The sequence below is a fragment of the Lepus europaeus genome, chromosome 5 (genome assembly GCF_033115175.1).
Source record: "Lepus europaeus isolate LE1 chromosome 5, mLepTim1.pri, whole genome shotgun sequence".
Classification (NCBI taxonomy): Eukaryota; Metazoa; Chordata; class Mammalia; order Lagomorpha; family Leporidae; genus Lepus; species Lepus europaeus.
The window spans coordinates 38251874-38278156 of record NC_084831.1 but is presented as its reverse complement, the minus strand read 5'-3'; the positions used below and the strand labels follow the sequence as shown (position 1 = coordinate 38278156).

Below are 26283 nucleotides of genomic sequence, written 5' to 3'. Positions count from 1 at the left end.
TGCCTTGGTTGGTCTGTAAATTAGCCACGGTGCATTGCCAGTCTGCATACCCTCCATATCCTAGAGGGTGGCGGTGCCTTTGGATACCAAGCCCAGAACCTGGCACACGTTTTGGTCTTTAATAAATACTGGATGGAGGGATGTTGAGTCCACCCACAAGTGCGGGTTCTATGTCTCCTCACAGCAAACCTCCAGTTCCAATTTGTCCCCAACTTGTTTAGCAAAGTGCCCCATCAGACAGGGAATGGACATCGCCTTCCAAATGGTAAATGAGACATTTGGGAGTCTGGAACATTTATTTTGGTCTTTCACAATGTGACATCGAGATGGACCTGGCCGCTTGTATCCAATGTCTCCATTTCCTATTCTACCCGATCCCTGCAGCTCCCACCCTCAGTAAGAGGAGGCTACAATTCTGAAGCAAAAGGCTTGGCACTGAAGCAGTGGTCTCCATGGGCCAGTGTGGGGAGAGAATGGAAGCGGCCATTTATCTTACGACAGCTGGCCAAAGGGTAGGAGACAGAGTGGTTCACCACAGGAGGAAGGTTGCAGAGGGATAAGGCAAAGGGAACCTCCTGAAAGGTGGGAATCGGGAGAGGGGAGCTGGCCTGGGGCCGTGGCATTGGGGAAGGTAGGGGCTGCTGTGGGACCACGAGTGCTGGCTGCAGGGGAGCAGGGACCTCCACCCTGGGGGCACCGGCTTGGACAGCATGGCCCCTGCCTTCAGGAACATTGGCCTCCCACAGAGGATCTGGATTCTGGACGGCAGTCTCAGGGTTGCCGATGGCAGGAGGAGGCCCCGTGTTGATGGCTGCGTTCATGCCGTAGTGCCGGCGCTTGTTAATCCAGTACAACAGAGGGCTGTAGGTGAATGTAGCTGCTTGCATCACCTCCACCCACTGCTGGGCACGCTGTTCCCGCCGCAGGTTCTTCCTCCAGTGCAGAAAGAGAATGCAGCTGCCGACTGCCACAGAACACAGCCCCAGGAATCCAAAGTACAGTGAGACCCACACTAAGGCAGGAAGAAAGAGAGAAAAAGGCAAGATGGCCCATAGCGCTAATGTGGGGCCACAGCTGTTTTGCGTTCTTCTCCTTGACTTAACCCATTCATCAATCACTCCATCCACTTAACTACTTACTCTCCATTCCTTCCCTCCTTCCTCATTGACTTGCCACATCATTTTCTCATTTAGTCAAAGCTACATTCCCAGGGAGCTTAAGAGGCCACCTTTGGGGCTAGTGCTGTGGTGCAGCAGGTTAAAGCCCAGTGCCGGCATCCCATATGGGTGCCAGTTCGAGTCCCAGTTGCTCCACTTCCAATTTAGTTCCATGCTAATGCACCTGGGAAAGCAGTGGAGGATGGCCCAAGTTCTTGGGCCCCTGCACCCACGTAGGAGACCTAGAAGAAGCTCCTGGCTCCCGGCTTTGGATCAGCTCAGCTCCAGCCATTGAAGCCATTTGAGGAATGAACCAGCAGATTACAGACTTCTCTGTGTGTGTGTCTCTACCTCTCTCAGTAACTCAGTCTTTCAAATAAATAAAAATAAATCTTAAAAGAAAAGAGGGCCGGCGCCGCAGCTCACTAGGCACCGGCACACTGGGTTCTAGTCCCGGTTGGGGCGCCAGATTCTGTCCCGGTTGCCTCTCTTCCAGGCCATCTCTCTGCTATGGCCCGGGAGTGCAGTGGAGGATGGCCCAAGTGCTTGGGCCCTGCACCCCATGGGAGACCAGGAGAAGCACCTGACTCCTGCCTTCGGATCAGCGCGTGCGCCGGCCATGGCAGCCATTGGAGGGTGAACCAACGGCAAAAAGGAAGACCTTTCTCTCTGTCTGTCTCTCTCACTGTCCACTCTGCCTGTCAAAAAAAGAAAAAGAAAAAGAAAGAAAGAAAGAAAGAAAGAAAGAAAGAAAGAAAGAAAGAAAGAAAGAAAGAAAGAAAGAAAGAAAGGAAGGAAGGAAGGAAGAAAAAGAAAGAAAAGAAAGCTAGGTTAGACAGGGCATGACCTGCCTGGGCTCATCCATGCTGATGGTTCCCAGGCCAAGACCCATCCAGTAGGTCAGCCTCCCTACGGGCAAGGCCATCAAGGCAGTCACACACAGTCAGGCAGGTGACAGCGGTACCAGCGTCCCACCCACAGGAACTCCTGATTGGGCAGAGCATGGCCTCTGCCCTCAGGGACTCCTGAGGTTTCTAGAGTAGGCTATCTCCTAAGTGATCAGCATTCCTCCACACAGGCCATGACTCCTGTTCACACCAAAGGCTGTTCTCTGTGGGTTTACTCCCAAGTCCATGGGCACAAGGCAAGGGGCAGGGATGGGAAGGACATTTACCACCAGGGAGGCTCAGGTCCTCCTGTTGCGAATCCATAAGGTTGAGCCTCGGTGCCCTGCCGATGGCTCTGAGGAGAGAGAACTCACTCATTCATCTGTCCAGCCAATAGGGGTCCCCAGAATGGCCAGGGCCCATTGTGCCTTAAAGGAGAGGTCACTGGGTTCTGAGCACTGGACGTTCCATGGGTGGCTTATGGAGTGGCCCTTGCTCGATGGAAATGGTGCCTTATAGTCATGGTGTCTGTCCGTTCCATCAAGTACTGGCCCACTCCCTACATTGTCCCCTCCACCCCTTGTAGTGAGCCCTAAAGCAGGCCGCAGGAAAACGCCCTCACTTTCTCGGGGCTTACCTGTGTAGTTAGTCTGTAGGAGGTCGTCGATGGATATCTGTCCCCAGCCGGGAGCTGGGGCAGGAAGCACACGAAGCATGGAGGCGCCCTTTCCTCCAGAAACCTCTGAGCAGAGCAGTGCTCTGGTGCAGCAGATGGCTGCCTGCATCCCATACCAGAGTGCCTGGTTCAAGTCCCCACTCTCCTCTGAGCCAGCTTCCTGCTAGTGCTCAGCCTGGGAGGCAGCATGTGATGGCTCCAATACTTGGGTCCCTGCCACCCACACGGGAGACAGGGATGGAGTTTCAGGCTCCTGCCTTTGGCCTGCCCCAGCCCTCACTGTTGCAGGAATTTAGGGAAGTGAACCGGCACGTGGAAGACTCTTTTTCTCTCTAATAAAAATAAATCAAACTTTAAAAAAAAAAAAAAGGACATCTCTGACCAAGTTGTCAGGAGAAAATTTGTTCATGGGAATGAGCTGGCCAACACTCCTTGGGCTCCTATTTCTGTTTCTTTCTATTATGTTTCTCCTATTATGTTTCTGTTCCACTGCCTCCCTTCAGCAAAAGGTGGCAAGTGTGCACCCCGGCCACTAGGCCCTGAAGGGGGGGCTCTTCCCAACCTCACCTCCCTCCCATCCTTCACACCCTTTCCCTTACAGCCAGACCAGACTCCCTAGGGCCCTACTTGCCTGCCTCTCCGGAGTTTAGCTCACACAGCTCCAGGAGTGCTCCTCCCCACCTTGCTTATCCTCCAAGGCTCAACCCTCCCCAAACCGTCCTCCAGTTTCTCTCCCAGAATCACATCACCTCCAGTCTGAAGGATCTGGAGAGTTGTCCAGTCCCACTTCCAGCAGATGCTACAGTCCTGGGGGTAGATCTTCCCTGGCCAACAGCTGCCCCCCAAGACTCAGCTGAGTCAGGGATTGCTCACCACCTCCTGAGATACTCTGTTTATGGGCAACTCAGAAAACACTTCCATAATTAAGCCTAAGCCCAAGTCCCCCTCCCTGTAGGTTGAACCACAGGTCCTAGCTCAGTCTCTTGGGACCATTTAATTAATCCTCTCTTTATAGTTCCCCAGTGGATGACTTAGGGAACTATTTAGCACGGCGTTTCCTCCACGGACTGCTTACCACTGGCTCTCCTGCATTTCGGTCTGCTTTGCTGATGTCTCTTTCCTTGACCTCTAAATGTTAGCGTGCACCAGGGCTCAGTCCCTACTTAGCACTCCACCTGCATTCATTCCCTCAGTGATCACATCCGCACTCATGGCTTTGAAGATCAGGCATAAGCTGACTACTCACAACTTTCTGTCTCTAGCCTAGAATTTTTTAAAAATATTTTATTTATTTATTTATTTGAGAGGTAGAGTTACAGACAGTGAGAGAGAGAGAGAGACAGAGAGAAAGGTCTTCCATTTGTTGGTTCACTTCCCCAAACGGCCACAATGGCCGGAGCTGAGCCAATCCAGAGCCAGGAGCCAGGAGCTTCTTCTGGGTCACCCACGCAGGTGCGGAGGCCCAAGCACTTAGGCCATCTTCTACTGCTTTCCCAGGCCACAGCAGAGAGCTGGATCAGAAGAGGAGCAGCTAGGACTAGAACCGGATCCCCAAGGGATGCTAGCACCACAGGCAGAGGATTAACCTACTGTGCCACAGCACCGGCCCCTAGCCTAGAATTTTAGATTCATATATCCAACAGCCTAGCTGACATCCCTCCTTGCCAGTATATGAAATTTTTTTTTTAAGATTTATTTATTTACTTGAAAGTCAGAGTTACACAGAGAGAGAAAGAGAGGCAGAGAGAGAGAGAGAGAGAGAGCGGTCTTCCATCCACTGGTTCACACCCCAATCGGCCCACACAGGTACAGTGGCCCAAGGACTTAAGCCACCTTCCATTGCTTTCCTAGGCCATAGCAGAGAGCTGGATCAGAAGTGGAGCAGCCAGGATTCAAACTGGCGCCCATATGGGATGCTGGCACTGCAGGTGGCAGCTTTACACGCTACACCACAGCACTGGCCCCAATAAATAAATATTTCAAAAAGGAGGAGGAGAAGGAGGAGGAGAAGGAAGGGGAGAGGGAAGCGGGGCGGGGAGGAGAGCAGCCTAGACTCAAACTGGCGCTCCGATGTGGGATGTTGGATCAGAGATGGCATTGCAGGCCAAGGCTTAACCTGCTGCGCCATGACACCAGCCCCTTTGTCACTTTAGTCCAAGTACCACCGTCTTTCACCTAGGTTGCTGGTCTTCCCATAGGGTGGAAAAACCATCCCAGTTATTCCAGGACTGGAGGGTAAAGGGGTTCTCAACACATGGGGTTTTCTGTGCTAAAACCAAGAAATTCCTAAATATGCTAGGACAAATTAGTCACCCTTGGGAGAACTTCCATTCTTGTCCCACATACCCTAAACTCCACCAACAGCCAAAATGATCCCTCAGTACATCACGTTATGCTCAAAACCTGCAGTGACATTCCATCTCACCAGCTCACTCAGATTTAACCATATCTTAACCACTTTTTGGGCTGCCAAAAATAACCAACATGGCTTCCAACTGTGCCTCCACCATGACTTTTAGCTAATGATAGCATTATAATTAAACTAGTAGGGCTGGCACTCCTACTCCCATCGTGTACCTCATGCCATGATATCTCTAAGATTCCCAAAAGAAAGGGCAAGGAAACAGGTGGTACTCAAACAGGTGGTACCCACCCCAAACTCTGCCCCCTATGACTATCCTATTAAACTCTGCCCTGGACACCACCCCCTACGCTTCCAAATTCTATAAACTTCGTGGGGCACAACTCACTCTCAAGTGTACGCACACTCCCTCTCAAGTGTATATTTTTGCTTTGCTTACAAATAAACTTCATTCCTCTGTTAACCTTCACATCCATCTGGTCATCAAATTCTTTCTTGCACCACAGAGAAGAAAGTATATTCAGTCATCCTACAACATCTGTGCTGAGCCAGCCAGGAGGTGGAAGCCCACCCAGAAATCAGCCAATGAATCCTTCTCCATCACCTCCTAGAAATCAGCCAATGAATCCTTCTCCCGACTCTCGCCTCCCTTGCACTTGATAGACTTGGTGTAGTTCTTTCTTCACTCCATTCTGGCCCACTACAGACTAACGCCTTTTAACTCCTCTTAACCTAACCATGTCTACTCTGTCCAGCAACTGCTGGAGGTGGGAAGGCTGGGCCTGAAGTAGCAGGCAGGTTAATGCCTGGCTAAAATGTTAAAAATGAGGCCTATGATCTCTCATGACCAAACCCATAACCTCCCTCACAGAAAGCCTGAGGGGTTGTGGACAACCGGGCCAAATGATGGGAGATACTGAGACAATTACACTGCATGCATGCTTCTTTTTCCAAGACTGATGTAAATCAATACAGAGGTTTTCAGAAGACTCTACAAAATTTACTGAGGAATTTCAGGCTCTAACTCTGGCCTTTAACATGGCCTGGGATGACCTACACATTATCAATGTGCAACGTACCCATTGCACCATGGAGAAAAATCAGCAAATCTGGGCCAAAATCAAAGCCCCATGCTGATTCCCTGGCAGTTCAACATCCCAGCTGATACGCCGGGGAAACCACGGTGGTCCCACAGACAGATCCTAACTGGAACATTGAAGAGGTCATGAGGATTCAGGTCACCAAGACCTGCTTGGTGGCTGCGATAAAAAATGTATTATCTAGGGCTGGTGTTGTGGTGTAGCAGATTAAGCCTCTGCCTGCAATGCCAGTGTCCCATTTGGGCACTAGTTCAAGAACCAGCTGCTCCACTTCCAATCCAGTTTCCTGCTAATGCACCTGGGAAAGCAGCGGAGGATGGCCCAAGTGCTTGGGCCCCTGCACCCATGTGGGAGACCCAGAAGACACTCCTGGCTCCTGGCTTCTACCTGGCCCAGCCCCAGCCATTGCGGCCATTTGCTTTCTTGCTTAATTGAAAGGAAAGCTACACTGTAGGTAGGACTGTCAGGAAGAAACAGATAAGAACATTCCTGGGAATGAAGGCTTCCACGGGATTTGGAATGCAGGATTCATGTTGATAGCAAATCCCTATATGAGGCCCTGAAGCATAGGTGTGGAACCTCTTTTCTGCCAAGGGCCATTTGGGTATTTATAAATCATTCATAGGCCATACAAAATTATCACATTAAAAAATCACCCAGTTCCAGGTTTACTTAATTTCAGGTCTTGCCTGTGGTTACCTTGGCGGGGCCAGACCAATGATTTTATGGGCCATAGACAGCCACAGGCTGGACACTCCCACCCCTGCAAAGGGTTCTGATACTGACCCACATGAATGGACAGGAAAACAACATGAGGCCCTACAAAAGATTGAGTCAGGGCCACACTGTGGCATAGCAGGTTAAAGTCCCAGCCTGCAGTGCTGGTATCCTATATGGATGCCAGTTCGAGTCCCGGCTGCTCCACTTCCAATCCAGCTCTCTGCTATGGCCTGGGAAAACCATGGAGAAAGGCCCAAGTCCTTGGGCCCTAGTCCTTGGGAGACCCAGAAGACACCCCTGGCTCCTGACTTCGGACTGGCTCAGCTCCAGCCGTTGCGGCCATTTGGGGAATAAACCAGTGGATGGAAGACCTCTCTCTCTCTCTGTCTCTACCTCTCTCTATAACTCTTTCAAATAAATAAAATAAATCCTTAAAAAAATATATACCAAGGGTCTGCAGACAATGGACTCTGAACCAGGGATTCCTAATTTCTTTAAAGAGTTATTTATTTATTTATTTTTGAAACAGAGATCTTCCATCCACTGGCTCACTCCCCAGATGGTTGCAATGTCCAGCACTGGGCCAGGCTGAAGCCAGGAGCTTCCTGCAAGTCTCCCATGTGGATGGCATGACATGGATCAGAAGCAGAGCAGCAGGACTCAAACCAGCGCTCCAGTAGGAGCTGGCAGCATCACAGGTGGGAACTTAACCTGCTGCACCACACCAGCCCTGCGAGCTCACTCTTGTGTAGAGACCACAGCAGGTCCACTCCATGGACCTCTAGAGGCTCTGGATACTGAACAGTTCTCTCATGGCACCAGTGTCATGAAGGAAGAGGTTACAAAGGCAGGATACGCCACACTGTGTCTCGCCCAAGTGGTGGAGGCCCAGGCATTACTGCCCAACACTGGCTCAAAAGGCTGAACTTCTCATCTTGACTAGAACCTTGGGAAAAGCCATAAAGGCAACATTTATGTAGACTCCAAATATGTGTTCTTTGTTATGCACACGGGGCAATGTGGAGAAAAAGAGGCCTACGGACTGCAAAAACAAACAAAAACAACACTTAACATGGCCAAGTGATTTTGGCTTCTCTTCGGGCAGTTTTGGGCCCTCTGAGGTGGCGATTATTTATTACAAGGGGCACCAGAACAGGAAGAGCCACGCGATCGGAGGAAAGGCACTAGCAGAGGCAGCAAGAAAGGTTGCCACTCAGGAGGCTTCGGAAACGGCGCTAACACCCCAGCCTTTAGAGACCGTTGGAAGCCCCTGTTATAGCACGCCTGAGACAGAATGGGCTCAGAAACAAGGTAACACTAAAAATCTCAATGGGTTGTGGGCTTTGGATCACAAAACCATGCTTCTGCTACAAAGGAGAGGAACCTACCCCGGTAAGGACTGGCAGACCGGCTCCCCTAGCACGTTCCCAGCAAATGGTCACAAACATACATGCCTGCCTTGACACGTTCACTGGGTGGGCAGAAGCATTTCCAACCCAAAGACAAAAGGTACAAGAAGAATCAAAGTTCTATCAAGACAAATAATCCCATGTTTTGGGCTCCTCAGGTCCCTCTAGAATGACCCTGACACTTCAGCAGATAGCCATCCCTCTGGGAACCTGCCACTTCCATGCCTCTTGGAGGCCCCAGTCCTCAGGCAGGGTTGAAAGGCCAACCATTTTCTTAAAAGGACTCTGGTCACACTGTGCCACAAAATCTCATATTCGTGGTTTAAGCTATTACCTGTTGCCCTCCTTAGGATGAGAACAGCACCAACACTAGCTCACAGCTTGGCCCTTTGGAGATGGTCTATCAAAGGCCCTTCCTCGCCTCTGACATCCTCCTTGACTTAGGCACCCAAAACGTGATAAAGCACATTACCAAGTTAGGCCAGGTGCAGAAGGCTCTGACAGCATGGCAACAAGATTCTCCCGGTACCAGACTCCAAGTCGCTCACAACCAATCTCCTGAGGATATCCAGGTTTACTTAAAACTTGGAAAAAGGGCTCTTCCTCTGACCAATGACAGCCTGAACGGAAGGGACCCTACCAGGTGCCACCTAGCACTCCTATGCAATTATATTACAGCAAATTCCTAGCTGGGTATGTCTGTCAAGAACGAAACCTCTATCCCCTGAGTCTTCATAGACATACCCAGAGGATAATTTTGCCTATTCCTGTGAGCCAATTAAGGACCTCAAGTTTACAATCAAAAGACTTAAAGATAAGGAAAAATTTTTTATTTTGCCATCAACTTCTCCCTAGAGAGAGGGAGACATTCAGGTCATCTCACTTCCCAGATGACATGCCTCTCCTACTTCTCTCATCTTTTGTGGGAAACTGCCATTGGCAGAAAAACATCCTAGTAAACTTTTCCATCATAATAACGAAAGGAGAGGACTTTACCACATACCATGACATTGCTTTAAGAAACCTGTCTGCTGCCTTGGGCAACCAAGCCCAGATCACTGGCCAGGCTCTACAGCAACTGCAGGATTCTTCATATTCCCCGGCTAAGGTGGTCATGGCTAGCCAACCAGCCCTAGAGTACCTGCTGCAGAGCAGTGTGGAATATGTGCAATGGTTAATAAAACATGCTGCACTGATTTAACAGTGGGCTTCTGGAAGAAGGTATCGGAGGGCTTTATGATCAAGCCAAGTTGTTCTATGATTTCGGAATGGGAAATCCCTCAGCTTCCACCACCTAGGAAGAAACAAAAAGTACTCTCTCTTCTCTGACATAGCTCTTATCCTTGCGCCTTTTTGGATCATGGATACTCATTCCTAACAATAAATCTGTCTCTTCCAGAACCCAGCAGTATCATGTGAAGATGATGGTCACGTGGGGACTTTGGCCATCACTATTAACCAGTGACAACCCTCCAGCTCCTGCAAGGGAAATTCTACATCAGTTAGCAGGAGCTTTTCTTCCTAGGATAGGCGGGGAAGGCATCCTGACACAGCCTGAAGAAGTCACAAAAAATGGGCCTTCCTCCTTCAACCTCCCATAAACATTAAGGGACAGAAATCTCTGGGGGCAAAGAGGAGGTAGGCAGAGGCAGCTGTTAAGGAAGAACTGAGGTCTCCAGCTCCTCCCTTAGCTCTACCTGCTTGGCCCAAGCTCCCTGCCCACCAGGTATATGCTGCAAGAAACCAGTTTCCAAGAAACTACTGCCTAGAACTAGTGCCAGCCCAAAATAAACAACACAGCTGCCAGCTGCACCCCTGCCATGGCCTTTAGCTACTTACAATATCATTATAATATAGTGCATATCATTATATCAATATAAACTGATCAATTATAATATCAATAATAGCATCATAATAAATTACTATGGCTGACACTCCTCCCATCACACACTACACCTGAGGCCGTGACACTTCCGAGAGTTTCTGAAAAGGAAGTCAGCGCTCCTCAAGCCTTGCCCCAAACTCTGCTGCCCACGAATATTCAATTAAACTCCACCCCAAGTCTACCTTCTGAGAGCAGTCTGTTAAACCTCACTCCAGACACTACCCACTGTGCCTCCAGACCACAGAGGGATGGCCCCAGACCTCACTGGACACAGCTCCTTCTACAGCGTGCTTGTGCTTTGCACGCAAATAAATCTTACTTCTCTGCTACCCTTTACCTACCTCTCGGTCTCAAATGCTTTCTTACCTCAGAGCCAGGAACCTGGCCCCAGCCACTCCACGACTTACTGACTCTCCTCTATATCGTTCCCAACACAGGGCAGGGTGGACAGCCCTGCTCCCTGAGCGTGGGTTGGATTCTGCAGAGCTGAAGGCGCTGTTCCTGCCTCAGGTGGTGAGCCTCGCGTAAGGCAAACTCACGGCTGCCATCACCGAAGAGCCCACTCCAGGTGAGACCCAGGGATGTGGGCGACACCACTGGTTCATTGGGGTTGAGAGAGAGGGAGAGAGCATTCCAGGGACCCAAAAGAGCCTGAAGAGGCCAGCACCCTGGCACAATGGGTTAAGCTGCAGCCTGCAATGCTGGCATTCCACATGAGCACCGGTTCAAGACCCAGCCGCTCCACTTCCAATCCAGACCCCTACCAGTGCACCTGGGAAAGCAGCAGATGGCCCGAGTGTTTGCTCCCCCTACCTACACCCGTAGGAGGCAGGGAGTTCCAGGCTCCTGCTTTTGGCCTGTCTCAGCCTTGGCAGCTGCAGCTCTTTGGGGATGGAAAATCTCTCTTGCTCCTCTGTCTCTAACTGTACCTTTCACATACATAAATAAATCTTTATTTAAAGAGTCCTTAGAAAGACTTGTCCAGGACAAATCCTGATGTCGCTTTTGGGAGAGAAGGGTAGTTTACTTTTGCTGGCGTTTGGCCCGAGTGTCAGAAGCAGACGGAAACCTGGGTCTGGAGGCGGCCGGCATCCTGAGAGCTGCAGTCAGAGCCCCAGTCTCCTCATCCGTCACATGAGGGTAATAAAGCCGATAGCGTCCTGCGCCTCCGAGCAGCCAGGAGAAGCTGCTCCCGTGAAGAGTGCTCATGAAGGGGCCTTGGATGATGAGGGTGTAGTGCTATGTACAGCGAGTGCCCGTGACGAACCGCGGTCCCAGCCGGCTTTGGAGAGGAGACTAGGCGCGCAGAGGCTGCTGGTCCCAAGAGGGAGGGCGTTAAGCCCGGCAGCCTCCAGGGAGGAGGCGGGCCCCGGCACACACACCGACACGGCAGAGAGCGCGCGCGCGGGGCAGCGGCCGTAGCGACGAGCTCCCTCGCCGCCGCCCCGCCGCCCCGCCACGCCTCGCCCCTCACCTGCGCCCGGAACTTTGTGCGCGCGGAACCTCGGTGCCGGAGCGCCGGCGCGGCGGACCCGGAGGGAGATGGAGCGGGCGCGCGGGCCCCTGGCTGAGGCCGGCGCGCCTGAAGAGGAGGAAGAGGAGGAGGCGCCGGGGGCGGCCATGGCGGCCGTGGTGGCGGCGGCGGGCAGCGCGGGCCCGGCCGTCCTGCAGGTGGCCGGCCTCTACCGGGGCCTGTGCACGGTGCGCAGCCGCACCATGGGCCTGGGGCTTGTGTCGCCCGCACAGCTACGCGTATTCCCTGTGCGCCGCGGCTCGGGCCGGCCCGCTGGGGGCGCCGGCGACAACGGGGTCGGGGCGGACCTCGAGGCCAACCCCTACTACGACCGCTATCGCGACAAGATCCAGCAACTGCGCAGGTGCGGGCCCCGCGCGGGGAGGGGGAAGAGGGGCCGCCCGCGGCCCGCGCGAGGTGGGCCTGGGGTTGTCCCCACGCTCAGATGATGCGCCTAGGCTCACTGGCCTGGGGTCACACAGCCGTCCCTCCTCCTGCAAATCGCTGGCTCTTTGCGCAGTTCCCAGTCTTGGCGCCTTCTCCTGAGCTCGGGACAGCCCTGGGAGGCAGGCAGCTGGGAGCCCTGTGCCCATTACAGAAGTGGGGAAGTGCAGCCTGGCGAAGAAGCGACTTGACTGCCTCAAGGTCATACTGAGTCAGCTGAACCCGGCCCAGCGGAGCTAGGGTTCCCAGACTCCTAGCTCAGGGCCGTAGCTGCAAGGGTGAGAGATTGGGAGTGGGAGGGAGGCTGTGGCCACCAGCAGGTGTAGCGTGCCCCAGTGATCTGGAACCCCAAGTGTGGCTTTTCTCCAAGGAGGAGCTAGCGCACTATGGAGGGAAGGAAGTGGTGCTGGAAGAAGCACCCCTGTAATACCGTGATGGGGAGGTCTAGCAGGGGGGTAGCCGAGATGCCCCTGGGTCCTGCAGACCTCGCTCACGACGCCGCAAGTCTCTGTGCCCAGGAGCTGGAGACCCTGCGAGACCTTCACCAGAGTGCCCGAAACCACATGTCCCATCATCCGCTACACAGCCTGAAGAATATTTTTTCTTTTTACACTTGATCTTACCCAAAAAGCCGAGAAACGAGGTTTTTTGTTTGTTTGTTTGTTTCTTTTTAAAATAGGCTTTTAAAATTTTAGTTGTTTGTTTGAGAGGTAGAGAGAAAGCTGTCTTCTGGTTTACTCTCCAGATGTCCCACCAGTCAGAACTAGGCCAGGCCCAAGCTGGGAGCCCAGTCAGGACCCCTCTTCTGGTGGTGGCAGGAATATAGTACTTGAGCCATCGCTGCTGCCTCCCAGGGCCTGCATTAGCAGGCAGCCAGAGTCAGGAGCCAGAGCAAGGTGTGGAGCCCAGGTGCTCTGATACGGGGTGCAGTGGGCCTAACCACTAGGCCAGATGACTGCCCTCTGAAGAATTCTTACATAAAAGACAAGTTCTAATGTTCTGTTTGTAGGAGTCAGTTCTTTGGAGGATGGGCCAGGGAGACACTCGGGTGCTCAGTCTGCAAAATGGTTGCCTGGTGCCTGTGAGTTCCCAGGACCTGAATAAAATGCATGTGTGACGAGGGTAGGGTGGGATGTGGAAAAACTGGTAAAAGCTTGACACCTCTAATAGGGATGCTGTAGTTTTTGCCTGAGGAGGTGACCCAGCAAAATGACTTCAAAGTGACCTTGAGGAACAAAGCTGTGTCACCCTGAGGAGTGGCCTGCAGAGGGAAAGTGTTCACAGAGCCCCTAAAGGTTAGCAGTGCTGAATAAAGGGATTTCTTCTGCCTTCTTGATTTCTAGGCCTGTGCCAGGCAGTACTCACTGAAGGCAGCTCCTTCAGCTTCTCCGGACGCCTGTGTCCTCTCCTTGTGGAGATGGAACGTGATGCTTTGTTATTTCAGAAGTGAACAGGCCCGTGGTTTACCCTTTGGTTTCTCTTTGGTCAGGACTGATCCAGCTGCTTTTGAGTCCCGCCTGGAGAAGCGCAGCGAGTTTCGGAAGCAGCCAGTAGGGTACTCCAGGCAAGGTGATTTTATCAAATGTGTGGAGCAGAAGGTAAGCCTTGCCCCTTTCTGGGTTTTTTATTATTATTATTATTATTATTATTATTTGACAGAGTGGACAGTGAGAGAGAGAGACAGAGAGAAAGGTCTTCCTTTGCCGTTGGTTCACCCTCCAATGGCCGCTGCGGCTGGCGTATCACGCTGATCCGAAGCCAGGAGCCAGGTGCTTCTCCTGGTCTCCCATGGGGTGCAGGGCCCAAGCACTTGGGCCATCCTCCACTGCACTCCCTGGCCACAGCAGAGAGCTGGCCTGGAAGAGGGGCAACCAGGGCAGAATCCAGCACCCTGACCAGGACTAGAACCCGGGGTGCTGGTGCTGCAGGCGGAGGATTAGCCTAGTGAGCCATGGTGGTGCCAGCGCCCTTTCTGTATTATTGACCAACCTGTACTCCTCCCCACTTACTCTGCCTCTTATTCTGATAAAAGTGGACTCACTGCTGCTTGAGCTAGATGAATTGAACACAGCCTGTCAGTGTCCATTCAAAAACGTGTATCCTGCCGTCTCCAGGCAGGGTTCTGTGGTCCTGGATGGCGATGCAGAGGCATGAAAAGGGCAATCTGTGCTCCCAGAGGGCAGTCAAGGCAAGGCACATGTGGCAGTGAGCCGTCAGATGGAGCTAGAACCTGACCTAGGCCAGGAAGGATATAGAAGATTTACATTTAGCAGAGGAGGGAGTGAGACTTTGATATAGTATAGACAGGGGTCATCAGACTTCTGGGAAGGAGCAAATGGTAAGCATTGTAGACCTTGTAAGTCATATGGTTTCTCTTGCTCAGCTCTAATCTTACAGTGCAGAAGCAAACGTACACAGTAAAGAACAGATGTGTTTATGTTCCAATAAAACTTTATTTATAAACATCACTGGCCAGCGGCATTTAGTTTACTGATAATCAGCCACCAACTCCTGATGTTCAGGAATTAGCATAAACAGAGGGAGTGCATTGAAAGTAAAGGGGGTGTTATGAGACACAGTAAGGTACCTTGCCCCATTAAAACAGAGAGGGAAGTGTTATGGTTAATGAAATGGGTTCAGCATTAACCTCCAAGCTGAGGCATTTGGGTTTAAGGAGTAGGGAGAAGATAACTTACTTGCTAAGAGGATAGACTCTGGAACCATTTGCCAGGTACTGAGTCCTAGCTTATCCACTTACTAGCTAGGTGGCTCTGCGAAAATTGTATGACATCTCTAAACCTCAGTTTGCTTTTCTGTCAAAGGGGAATAATAACTACCTACTGCATAGTGATATTTTTTAAAGGTTTATTTATTTATTTGAGAGGCAGAGTTAGAGAAGGAGAGACAGAGAGAGAGATGTTCCATCTGCTAGTTTACTCCCCAGCTGGCTGCAACAACTGGATCTGAGCTGATCGGAAGCTAAGAGCTTCTACTGGGCCTCCCACATGGGTATGGGGGCCCAAGCACTTAGGCAGTCTTTCACTGCTTTCCCAGGCCATTAGCAAGGAGCTAGATCAGAAGTGGAACAGCCAAGATGTGAACTGGAACTCGTACGGAATGCCAGCACTTCAGGTGGATGCTTAACCCACTATGCCACAATGCTGGCCCTGAATGAGATTATGTCATGTAAAACTCTAACATAGGCCCTGGTAGGTAATAATACATATTAAAGATTATTATCCTTAAGTAAGAAACAAAGCTGAGGTAAAGCATATCGAAAGCTGTGACTAAAATGATGAATCTAGATACAGGCATTGTGGCATAGCAGGTTAAACTGATACCTATGATGCCAGCATCCCATATGAGAATAATCCTAAAAAAAGAATCTAATACAATGTTTTTCCAACTTTTTGACCATGACACACACATACATTTTACACTGAAATTCAGTATATATATGATTATAAAAAACAAAATTTTTACAAAACAATGCTTGCAGTGCTTTTTTTTTTTAAGATTTATTTATTTATTTATTTGAAAGTCCAAGTTAGGCAGAGAGAAATCTTCCATCTGCTGGTTCACTCCCCAATTGGCCACAACGGCCAGAGCTGCGCTGATCCAAAGCCAGGAGCCAGGAGCTTCTTCTGGGTCTCCCACATGGGTGCAGGGGCCCAAGGACTTGTGCCGTCCTCTACTTCTTTCCCAGGCCGTAGCAGAGAGCTGGATCGGAAGTGGAGCAGCCACGCTCAAACTGGTGCCCATATCAGATGCCGACGCTGCAGGCAGCGGCTTTATCCACTACACCACGGCACTGGCCCCGCAGTACTTTTTTTTATTTTAAGATTTACGTATTTAGGGGCCGGTGCCATAGCGTAACGGGTAAAGCCGCTGCCTGCGGTGCCGGCATCCCATATGGGCACCGGTTCGAGTCCCGGCTGCTCCTCTTTCAATCCAGCTCTCTGCTATGGCCTGAGAAAGCAGTAGAGGACGGCCCAAGTCCTTGGGCCTCTGCACCCATGTGGGAAGACCCAGCGGGAGCTCTTGGTTTCGGATTGGCGCAACTCTGGCCGTTGCAGCCAATTGAGGAGTGAACCAGCAGATGGAAGACCTTTCTCTCTCTGCCTCTCCTTCTCTCTGTAACTCTGACTTTCAAATAAATAAATAAATCTTCAAAAAAAGAAAAGAGATAGGGAGGTGGAGAGAGAGATCTTCCATCTGTTGATTCACTCCCCAAATGGCTGCAATAGCCAGGGCTGGTCTAGGCCAAAGCCAAGAACCAGGAATTCCATCTAGATCGCTCATGTGGGCAGCCAGGACTAAAGTACTTGAGCCATCATCTGCTGCTTCCCAGGCACATTAACAGAGAACTGGGTGGGAAGCAGAATAGCTGGGACTCGAACAGAGACTTGGATATGGGCTGAAGGCATTAGTTCAAGTGGAGACTTAACCTGCTGTGCACAACACTGACTCCTGTGTTCTTGGTTTTTTTTATTCTTTTTCATTTTGTAAAAAACATGCCCATGATCCCCTAAAGTAATTTCACAGCCTATGCCTTGAAAAATAGTAATCTAGAGTAGAGCACAGAACAAATTAGATTGAAAGAGGCCAGAACCAAGGAAGACATGCAGTAATCCAGGTGTGGGCTTCAGAGAGCTTGAAATACCTTTACAGGGAAAAGTTGGGATTCTACAATGAGTTTTAAAGTCAAACTAGAGATGTTTATTATACTTGGAAAATAACTTTTTTTGACATAGATAATTCTGCATTTTAAGAGAATCTACTTAGTTTTAACTAGTTTACTTAAAACAAGATTAATAGTGGGTGCATAATCTTGAGGTTGGAGAGCAAATTAAACTTCTGTGACAAGCATAGTTTTTTCCTATAGTAAACATTTATAGTAGCAAGATTACAAGTCAGTAGTTCCTGGAAATACTACTGTGTTACAAACATTCAATTTTGTATGAAGAAGCTCTGTGTCCCTTTTTTGTAAACAAATATAGAAATTCAGCTTTATGATGATAAATGAAAAGTAAGAATTGGATTTAAATTATGGCAACTCTTAGGTAGCTACTCATATTTACGTAAAGCCTTTACTTTACTTTGAGTCATTGATTCCATAACACATAGGACTTAACAGCCCCCTTTTATAATAAGTTTTATTTTATTCTCACTTTATCCTGAAATTAAACATTGTTGATAGACCATAGAACCTACCTGTATACATAATTTTGAGGGCAATGTCAGTGTAATGCCCTAACTCACAAAGGGAAGTATTTTTTAGTAAAATACATATTTTAGTGTGTGAATTCTTGGGCACAACTCTTTTTTTTTTTTTTTTTTTTAAGATTTTATTTATTTTTGAGAGCTAGAGTTACAGACAGTGAGAGGAGAGACAGAGAGAAAGGTCTTCCATCTGTTGGTTCACTCCCCAAATGGCTGCAATGGCCAGAGCTGCACCGATCCGAAGCCAGGAACCAGGAGCTTCTTCCAGTCTCCCACACGGGTACAGGGGCCCAAAGTCTTGAGTCATCTTCTACTGCTTTCCCAGGCCATAGTGGGGAGCTGGATTGGAAGAGGAGCAGCCAGGACTAGAACCGGCATCCATACAGGATGCTGGCGCCACAGGCAGAGGATTAACCTACTGCACCACCACGCCGGCACCAGCACTCTGTTTTGAGACCTGCATTTTTCAGTTGTGTTCGCTTAATTTGTGAAGTGCTGTGAGCATATAAGCAACAAATGCTGACTGGTACATGGATATTGTATTGGTAATTATAAAAACTCTAAAACCACAGTGTTATAAATCACTTAAGATTCCACAGTGTACAATTTTCTGTAAAGTTGTATAGTCATTTTATTTCTATAAAATGCATTTTTTGTGAAAGCTGTGTGGGTTCTAGGCCCAGGTTTTTACCTACAAGGATGTCTGGCTAGACATTAAGAAGTTTTGCAAGATGGAGGAAAGTTCTATACTAGGTAGAACTCTGAAAACTTGCAGCTCATATGGTACCCTACCCCTCCCATAGGTGCAGATGTCACTATCTAATTATTGTAACAACAAAAAATTATCCCCACTTATTTCTCAGGTGCCCATAGTGGAAAAGGACTCGTTTAAATTTTTTTTAAAGATTTTATTTATTTGTTTGAGAGGTAGAGTTACAGACAGTGAGAGGGAGAGACAAAGAGAAAGGCCTTTCGTCCATTGGTTCACTCTCCAAATGGCCGCAATGGCCGGAGCTGCACCGATCTGAAGCCAGAAGCCAGGAGCTTCTTCCTGGTCTCCCACACAAGTGCAGGTCTCCCACTTGGGCCATCTTCACTGCTTTCCCAGGCCACAGCAGAGAGCTGGATCGGAAGAGGAGCAGCCAGGACTAGAACCAGCACCCATATGGGATGCTGGCGCCGCAGGCGGAGGATTAACCTACTGTGCCATGGCGCCGGCCCCATCGTTTAAATTTTTATTATGTGTTTTTGGGACTGGCACTGTGGCATAGTGGGTAAAAGCCGCTGCCTGCAGTGCTGACATCCCATATGGGCGCCAGTTTGAGTCCTGGCTGCTTCACTTTCGATCCAGCTCTCTGCTGTGGCCTGGGAGAGCAGTAGAAGATGGCCCAAGTGTTTGGGTCCCTGAACCCACATGGGATACCTGGAAGAAGCTCCAGGCTCCTTCCTGGCTTCAGATCAGCACAGCTCTGACTGCTGCAGCCATTTGGGGAGTGAACCAGTGGGTGGAAGACTTTCTCTCTCTCTCTTTCTCTCTCTCTGTCTCTCTGTAACTCTGCCTTTCAAATAAATAAATAAATTTAAAATTTTTTATTAAGTACTTTTAATACTTTTGGCATATAGTTTCAACTATTTTAATTACTTTATCAATTTTAAAGCCCAATTATTTTTACATTTTAACATCTACAAAATTGTCCCAAAACTGATGTTTTATGAAAGTGTTGGTCTGTCATTTAACTGGCTTTTCTGATACATATGATAATGGTGAATCTTGATCAATGGGGTCTTAGATTTGGTAAAATACAATAAGCTTATACATGTAGCTTAAATTTTTTTTATTTCTGTAAGTTAAAATAGAAGCAGAACAGATTATAGAGAAATTGTGAGGAAAGAATGCACAGGGCTTGACTGTTTTTAAAAGATTTATTTGTTTATTGAAAGGCAGAGCTAGAGAGAGAGAAAGAGGGTGCAGGGGCCCAAGGATTAGGGCCATCCTCTGCTGGTTTCCCAGGCCATTGCCAGGGAGCTGGATCAGAAGTGGAGCAGCCAGGACTCCAGCCAGCATCCATATGGGTTGCTGGCATTGCAAGCAGAGGCTTAACTTTCTGTGCCACAGCATTGGCCAGTGCTTGATTACCAGAAAGTAAAGACACCTGTGCAAGTGGAGGGTTTTGTTTGTTTTCACGGTAGACCTGAGAATGAATGGAATGGACATGAAATCAGTTCTTCCCTGTTTAGATGATTTATGCAAGAATGAAGGGCTATAGTAGGATGCTGCTGATGTTTTTGTGCTATATCCAAAAAGACCATTGTATCCAACAAGTTTTTCTGTACCAAGCTTTTGTATAATTTGTGGGTACAAGTTTTACGGGTATCACTTGTGAAAGGTTTGGATTCATTAAAGCACAAAGTAATGAAAGACATGATTTTATGTAGAAAGTGTTTTTCAGCCTCAGAATTCCATGTATAAGCTATGTTTCTTTCCTCAAAGGCATGGTCTTGAACTTAGAGATTGGACAGAAGATTCATAACATCTATCAGCCATCTGTCAACCATCTCTACTATTAGAAACAACTCAAAAGAGAATTTCCTGGCTTTGGTCTCTGTCAGAGATGGTGGCATAGGACAGAAAATACTCATTCTCAATTTTTCTTGGCCTCTTTTGAGGAGAAATCTAATTTAATGAAGGCAATGTTAAGACTGAGTTCTCAAAAAGACTAGTCTGGGAGCCAGTGCTGTGGTATAGTGGGTAAAGCTGCTGCCTGCAGTGCTGGCATCCCATATGGACGCTGGTTTGAGTCCCGGATGCTCCACTTCCAATCCAGCTCTCTGCTATGGTTGAGAAAACAGTAGAGGACAGCCCAAGTCCTTGGGCCCCTGCACCCATGTGGGAGACCCGGAAGAATCTCCTGGCTCCTGGCTTCAGATCAGTGCAGCTCTGGCCGTTGTGGCCAACTGGGGAGTGAACCAGTAAATAGAAGACTCTCTCTCTCTCTTTCTCTCTCTCTCTGCCTCTCCTTCTCTCTGTGTGTAACTCTGACATTACAATAAATAAATAAATCTTAAAAAATAAATAAATAAATAACTAGTCTGAGGCTGCCTGTCATCAGAAGTGCTGTCAGGGGTAAGCAGCAGCCTTGGCGAAGACCTTCCCTTTCCACCTCTGTGGCTCAGTGTGGAACCGGTCAGAGAGCAGAGCATAGGAATTTCAAGCAGACTTAATCTGGGGACAGAATCCCTCATATCCAAGGCAAGTGTAAGGTGTTTATCTCAGTACTAACAGCTGGTAGTTACTGACAAATCCTTCCTCATCTCTGCAGCTCCGAATCTCAATCAAAGGAAAGTGGCCTCATGAACAGTAGCTCTTAAAACAGTGTGCACAGTCACTGTGGAATGGACAGAAGGAAGTTCTCAAATGCAAAATTAATGAGACTGGGCCCCTTGTCTAGTTTGGTGGTGTTTTTCATATGAGTAAAGTGTAGATTAATATCCTGTCTCATCATATATTTTAGGCAGATGCCTTGGGGAAACAGCCTACGAGTAGAGGATTCACAAAAGACAAGGTAAGTTTCTAATTAAACAGAAATCCAAGTCTGGCGTCATATGGGACAGCTGGAACGAGAGGCTGTGAATTTGAACACATTTGCTGCAGCTTAGTGATTTTGTGTATTGTGATTTTCCAGCTGTAGAGATGAACAATATTTATGAATTTTGTGTTCTTGATGTAACCCCCGCAAAAGTGTGGGTCTTGGGAGTCCTGGAGGTAATGCAGTAACACTCCATCTTTGTACAGGGAGCAATTTAGAAAGTCAAATAAAGCATGTTTAGTCTATCATTTAATTTGCTACCCCTAGTAGAATAGCTGCTAAGTTAAAAAATAACAAAGATTTCTCCTCCTAGCTGCAAAATGCTTCGGGACTCATGGGTGACAGTGAAATACTTGGGAAAGTACAGAGTGACTAATAGATACTCCCCGGGAATAGAACTGTGAAAACCTGCCTGGGCTTGGGGGCTCACTGTCTCTGAGCTTGTCCTATACTTGTTCTCTCCTTACTCAGCTACCTAACATACTGTTTGTCACAGGGCTTAGAGGTAGAGTTAAGCTGTTTTGTTTTGTTTTTTATAGCTGTTAATTGCTTTTTTATTTTCTTTTTCAAGACTCTCAGTTCAATCTTTAACATTGAGATGGTTAAAGAAAAAACTGCAGAAGAAATAAAACAGGTAATCGATGAAAATGGGTTTGCAGAACTTGTGAAAAATGTGTGTTTTCTGAATCAAATCTGAGGGAAGACAGCATATATTTTCTGACACCTCTCTGTAGCCAAAATGAAAGGTAGTAAAAGAAATGACAAAAGTGATGAATTACGTGAAAAATAGTGAGATGAAAAAACCTGTGTTTCTCAGCCTTGCTCATGTATGTCTAATCAGCTTGTGTTTCTCCTTTCATTTCCATTCCTATTTCCTGCATCCTACTTTAAATCATCAGTACTTTATACCTGGATTCCTATACAGCCTTTCCAAATAGACATCCCCACTCCCATTCCTCCTGTTCCCATTTCTGCCACTCTCCCTATCACATCCTCACCAGCTAAGTCCTCTTAAAGTTTTGCTTTCATTAAGAGAAGCATAGCGTGCTCATTAAGAACAGACTGGAGAACCACACTGTCAGTTTTAAGTCCTAATTCAGCCACTTACTAGTTTATAACTTGGACAAGTTAATTAACCTCTGTGGGCCTTGGGTTTTCTACTGAAAAGTGGAGATAATAATAATACTTAACCTCCTAGGGTTATTTAGAAGATTAAGAGTGTTAACATTTGCAGAGCACTTAGAACAGTGCCTGGAACAAAGTAAGTGCTACCTTTATATTTTTAAATAAATGAATAAAAATAAGGAACTTGCTCAGAAACGTTCAGTGACTTTTCATACTCCATTTCTTGATCGTCATAGTCCACTTCATTAACGCTTTCTGAGGAAGCTTCCTGGACCCCTTCCTTCCAGGCGCAGTCTCTCCTGCCTGTTTGGCCGTTCCATGTACCTTGGTTTGCGTTGCTGTTCACATTTTCATGTCTGTGATTCTCTCCTCTCTCAGTAGACTGTAGTTAGCTGTTTATTGGCACTCTTTATTGCTCCATGAATTATTTGAGGTATCCTGAGAGGATCACAATAATAATAAACGCAGCATCCTGTGTATCAGGTATCTATGCTTAGTGCTTCGTATATTACTTCATTAATTCTCATTACTACCCTGTGAAGTAGATGCTGTTGTTTCCCAGTTTATTTGAAGAACTGAAAGTTAAAGAGATTAAGTACTTGAGTCAGTGGTAGAGCTAGGTCTCAGACTTGTGTCTGTTTGACTCTGTCATATACCCATACAGGAAGTGAAACCAGTTGCCACGGGTTTCCTTTGGTTGTTATATCATTTATTTTTGTGAGTGTTTATTCTATACCCACTAAATGTCAGCTGTGTGCCAGACAAAATCCTCTACCCTCAAGGAGTTTTAGCCTAGTGGAAGAACAAACACAAACACAAATAAGGTCAAAACAGTGCTCTAAATTTTGGTAAGACAGGCTTACACAAAGTCTCAGGGAGAACTCAGGGCCTTTGAGAAGAAGTGCCAGGGGCATGGACACCAAGCATGTTGTCTTAGAGGAGAAACAAGCCAGGCCCAGGAGGTCATATGACAAGTGTTACTTAGACCTAAAATATTTATGCTCATTGAAATATTTTTTTAAGATTTATTTATTTGAAAGGTAGAATTAGAGGAGATCTTCCATCCACTGGTTTACTCCTCAAATGGCCTCAATAGCCAAGGCTGGGCCAGGCTGAAGCCAGGAGCCAGGAACTTCATCTGGTTCTCCCATGAGGGTGGCAGGGACCCAGATACCTGGACTATCTTCTGCTGCTTTCCAAGGCCATTAGCAGGGAGCTGGATCAGAAGTGGAGCAGCTGGGAAACAAACTGGCACCCATATGGGATAGCATGCCAGTATCACGGGCTGTGGCTTTACCTTCTATGCCATAACACTGGCCCCCAAAATAATTTTTGAGTAACTGAAGTCAGCTATATTACATTAAGAAATACCTATCAGTCTTATAAATGTCAATTTATTTATAAGCTGTCTGCTAATGTTGTATTATAAATTAAAATAATCAGAATATGCTGTCTTTAAAATGAGAAGACCATATTTAGACATCCTTTAAAATAACAAGCCACCTTGGGCTGCAGTGGTGGTTTGCCTAGGTCCTAAAAAGTAATAGTCCTTTTGTGCTTTGTATTAGTTACATAGGTCACACTTTAATTAGTGTCCTCAGCTGGAGCTTTGCTTTTCTTTTCTTTAACTCATTTATTTGAAAAGCAAAAGCAGAGAGGAAAATAGGTCTTTTGACTGTTGATTTATTCCTCAAATACTTGTAAGAACTCGAGCTGGGCCAGGCCAAACCAGGAGCCTGGAACTCAATTCAGGTCTCCCATGTGGGTAGCAGGAACACAAGTCCTTGGGCCATCGCTTGCTACTGCCCTGGGTGTGCATTAGCAGGAAGCTAGAATTGGAAGCAGACCTGTGACCTGAACACAGACTCTGATAAGGGATGCAGGCATCCCAAGCAGCATCTTAACCACTACCAGACCCTTGCCCCTGGAACTCCACATTTTAATGAGTATGTTTACAAAATGGAGCAACTCTAAAAAAGGGGCACCCGTTCTTCAACATCAGCTCACTCAGGTGTCACTTTGGTTGTGTTATGTTGACTTTTGTGCTTTTGCTAATGTTGTTATTCTTTGCTTAGAACATGTGTCATTATCTCCTCCTGCCCTACCTGTTCATCTTTCTATTCAGAATACAGCTCAAGTGTCCCTTCCTCTGTCACTCTTGCCTAACCTGAGCTAAGTGCCTCTTTTTTTTTTTTAACATTTATTGATTTTTTAAAAATTTATTTGAAAGAGTTACAGAGAGGAGAAGCACAGGGTGGGGGGTCTTTTATCTGCTGGTTCACTCCCCAAATGGCTGCAACAGCAGGAACTGGGCTTATCCAAAGCCAGGAACCAGGAGCTAAGAGCTTCTTCTGGGTCTCCCACCCAGGTGCAGGGTGCCCAAGCACTTGGGCCATCTTCTACTGCTTTCCCAGGCCGTGGTGGAGAGCCAGATCAGAAGTGCAGCTCAGGCCAGTGCTGTGGTGTAGAGGGTAAAGCCGCTGCCTGCAGTGCTGGCATCCCATATGGGTGCCGGTTCAAGTCCGGGCTGCTCCACTTCCAATCCAGCTCTTTGCTATGGCCTGGGAAAGCAGTGGAAGATGGCCGAGGTCCTTGGGCCCCTTGCCCATGTGGGAGACCTGGAAGAGGCTCCTGGCTCCTAGCTTCAGATCAGCGCAGCTCCAGCTGTTGCAGCCAACTGGGGAGTGAACCAACAGATGGAATCTCTCTCTCTCTCTCTCTCTCTCTCTCTCTCTCTCTCTCTCTGCCTCTCCTCTCTTGTGTTAACTCTGACTTTTGAATAAATAAAAAGACCTCTCTTTCTCTCTGCTTGTCCTTTTCTCTCTGTGTAACTCTGACTTTCAAATAAATCTTTAAAAATAAATGTCTTTTTAACAAAAGTATATGAACTCTTACAGAGCAGAATTTGGAAATTTAAAAAAAAGGAAGTGGAGCAGGACTCGAACCGGCACCCATATGGGATGCCAGCACTGAAGTTGGCAGCTTTACCCACTACGCCATTGTGCCACCCCTAAGTGTCTCTTTTAAAAGCACCTAAAAGAAACCAGAGCAGAGACCAAATATATATTTCTTACTGTGTCACAGTCATCTATCACTCAGCCAGCATGTCTGAACACTTTTGGTGTTGCAAGACGTTGAAACATATGCATACACCGTACCTACAGGGAACTTGCAAAGTAGTGAGGGAGATGGATCCATTGGTAAATGGACCTTATTATGAAATGGCATATCCTAGGCATCTTTAGAGAAATATAAAGTACAAAAGCAATTCATAGCAAATCTTCTGACTGAAATGGTCAAGGGAGACTGTGTGGAAGGAGAGTGATATAAATTCAGCTTCAGCAACAAGAAGAGTTTGGGGATCAGAGGTGGGAAGTGACACTTTTTTGTGAAAAGGCAAAGTAATGGTAATAAAAGATATGAACACAGAGTATGCATATGATAAGTGAAATGATATAAAAAGCAAGACACAATACCACAATAGGCTATATCTATGTCTAAGAAAAAATACTATTAATATGCATTGGAAACAGACACATCAAAAATAATAATGATTCTGTTAGGGTGGTAGAACTAGGAACAATTCTGTCCTTTTCCTGTTTTCTAATTTCTTATAAATTTTTATTCCTTACCTTTTGATATTTACATCATAAGAGTCAAAATGTGACCTGCTTGTTCTTTGGTGCCAAATAGTTAGGACTTCTGATTAGTATGTACCATAGTCCACTCCAACACACTCTTATCTCTTTCTCTTATGAAAGACATTCTGGAAGCAAGATCTGTCTTTTTTTTTTTTTTTTTTTTACAGGCAGAGTGGACAGTGAGAGAGAGAGAGAGAGAAAGGTCTTCCTTTGCCGTTGGTTCACCCTCCAATGGCCGCCGCGGCCGGCTCGCTGTGGCCAGCGCACCGCGCTGATCCGAAGGCAGGAGCCAGATGCTTTTCCTGGTCTCCCATGGGGTGCAGGGCCCAAGCACTTGGGCCATCTTCCACTGCACTCCTGGGCCATAGCAGAGAGCTGGCCTGGAAGAGGGGCAACCGGGACAGAATCCGGCGCCCTGACCGGGACTAGAACTTGATGTGCCGGTGCCGCTAGGCGGAAGATTAGCCTATTGAGCCACGGTGCCGGCCTGGAAGCAAGATCTGAAAAGCTGCCTATAGGATGGTAATATTAGCGAATAAAGTTAACTTTATTTG

The 26283-nt window shown here is 47.7% G+C and overlaps 2 protein-coding genes across 6 annotated transcripts in view; one reads left to right on the top strand and one right to left on the bottom strand.

The window, feature by feature from the left end:
• Positions 1-213: 213 nt before the first annotated feature.
• TEX38 (testis expressed 38) lies at positions 214-11455 on the bottom strand. 3 transcript variants are annotated; one of them, XM_062193323.1, is made up of 2 exons: positions 11224-11455; positions 214-1012 (listed from the first exon to the last, which is right to left on the bottom strand). In XM_062193323.1, coding segments are annotated over exons 1-2 (606 nt in total). In that variant the 5' UTR covers positions 11225-11455; the 3' UTR covers positions 214-407. The 3 variants fall into 3 exon arrangements, with proteins under 3 accessions (XP_062049307.1, XP_062049306.1, XP_062049305.1); XM_062193322.1 differs by lacking the exon at positions 11224-11455 and adding an exon at positions 2682-2789; XM_062193321.1 differs by lacking the exon at positions 11224-11455 and adding an exon at positions 2332-2426.
• A 268-nt stretch (positions 11456-11723) lies between these two features.
• Positions 11724-26283, top strand: part of ATPAF1 (ATP synthase mitochondrial F1 complex assembly factor 1) — a 36824-nt gene continuing 22264 nt past the window's right edge. For all 3 annotated transcript variants that reach the window (XM_062191252.1, XM_062191250.1, XM_062191253.1), the window contains exons 1-4: positions 11724-12073; positions 13643-13751; positions 20889-20939; positions 21535-21597. In XM_062191252.1, the coding sequence (XP_062047236.1) occupies positions 11739-12073; positions 13643-13751; positions 20889-20939; positions 21535-21597 (558 nt within the window). In that variant the 5' untranslated portion in view covers positions 11724-11738. The remainder of the gene's footprint in view (positions 12074-13642; positions 13752-20888; positions 20940-21534; positions 21598-26283) is intronic.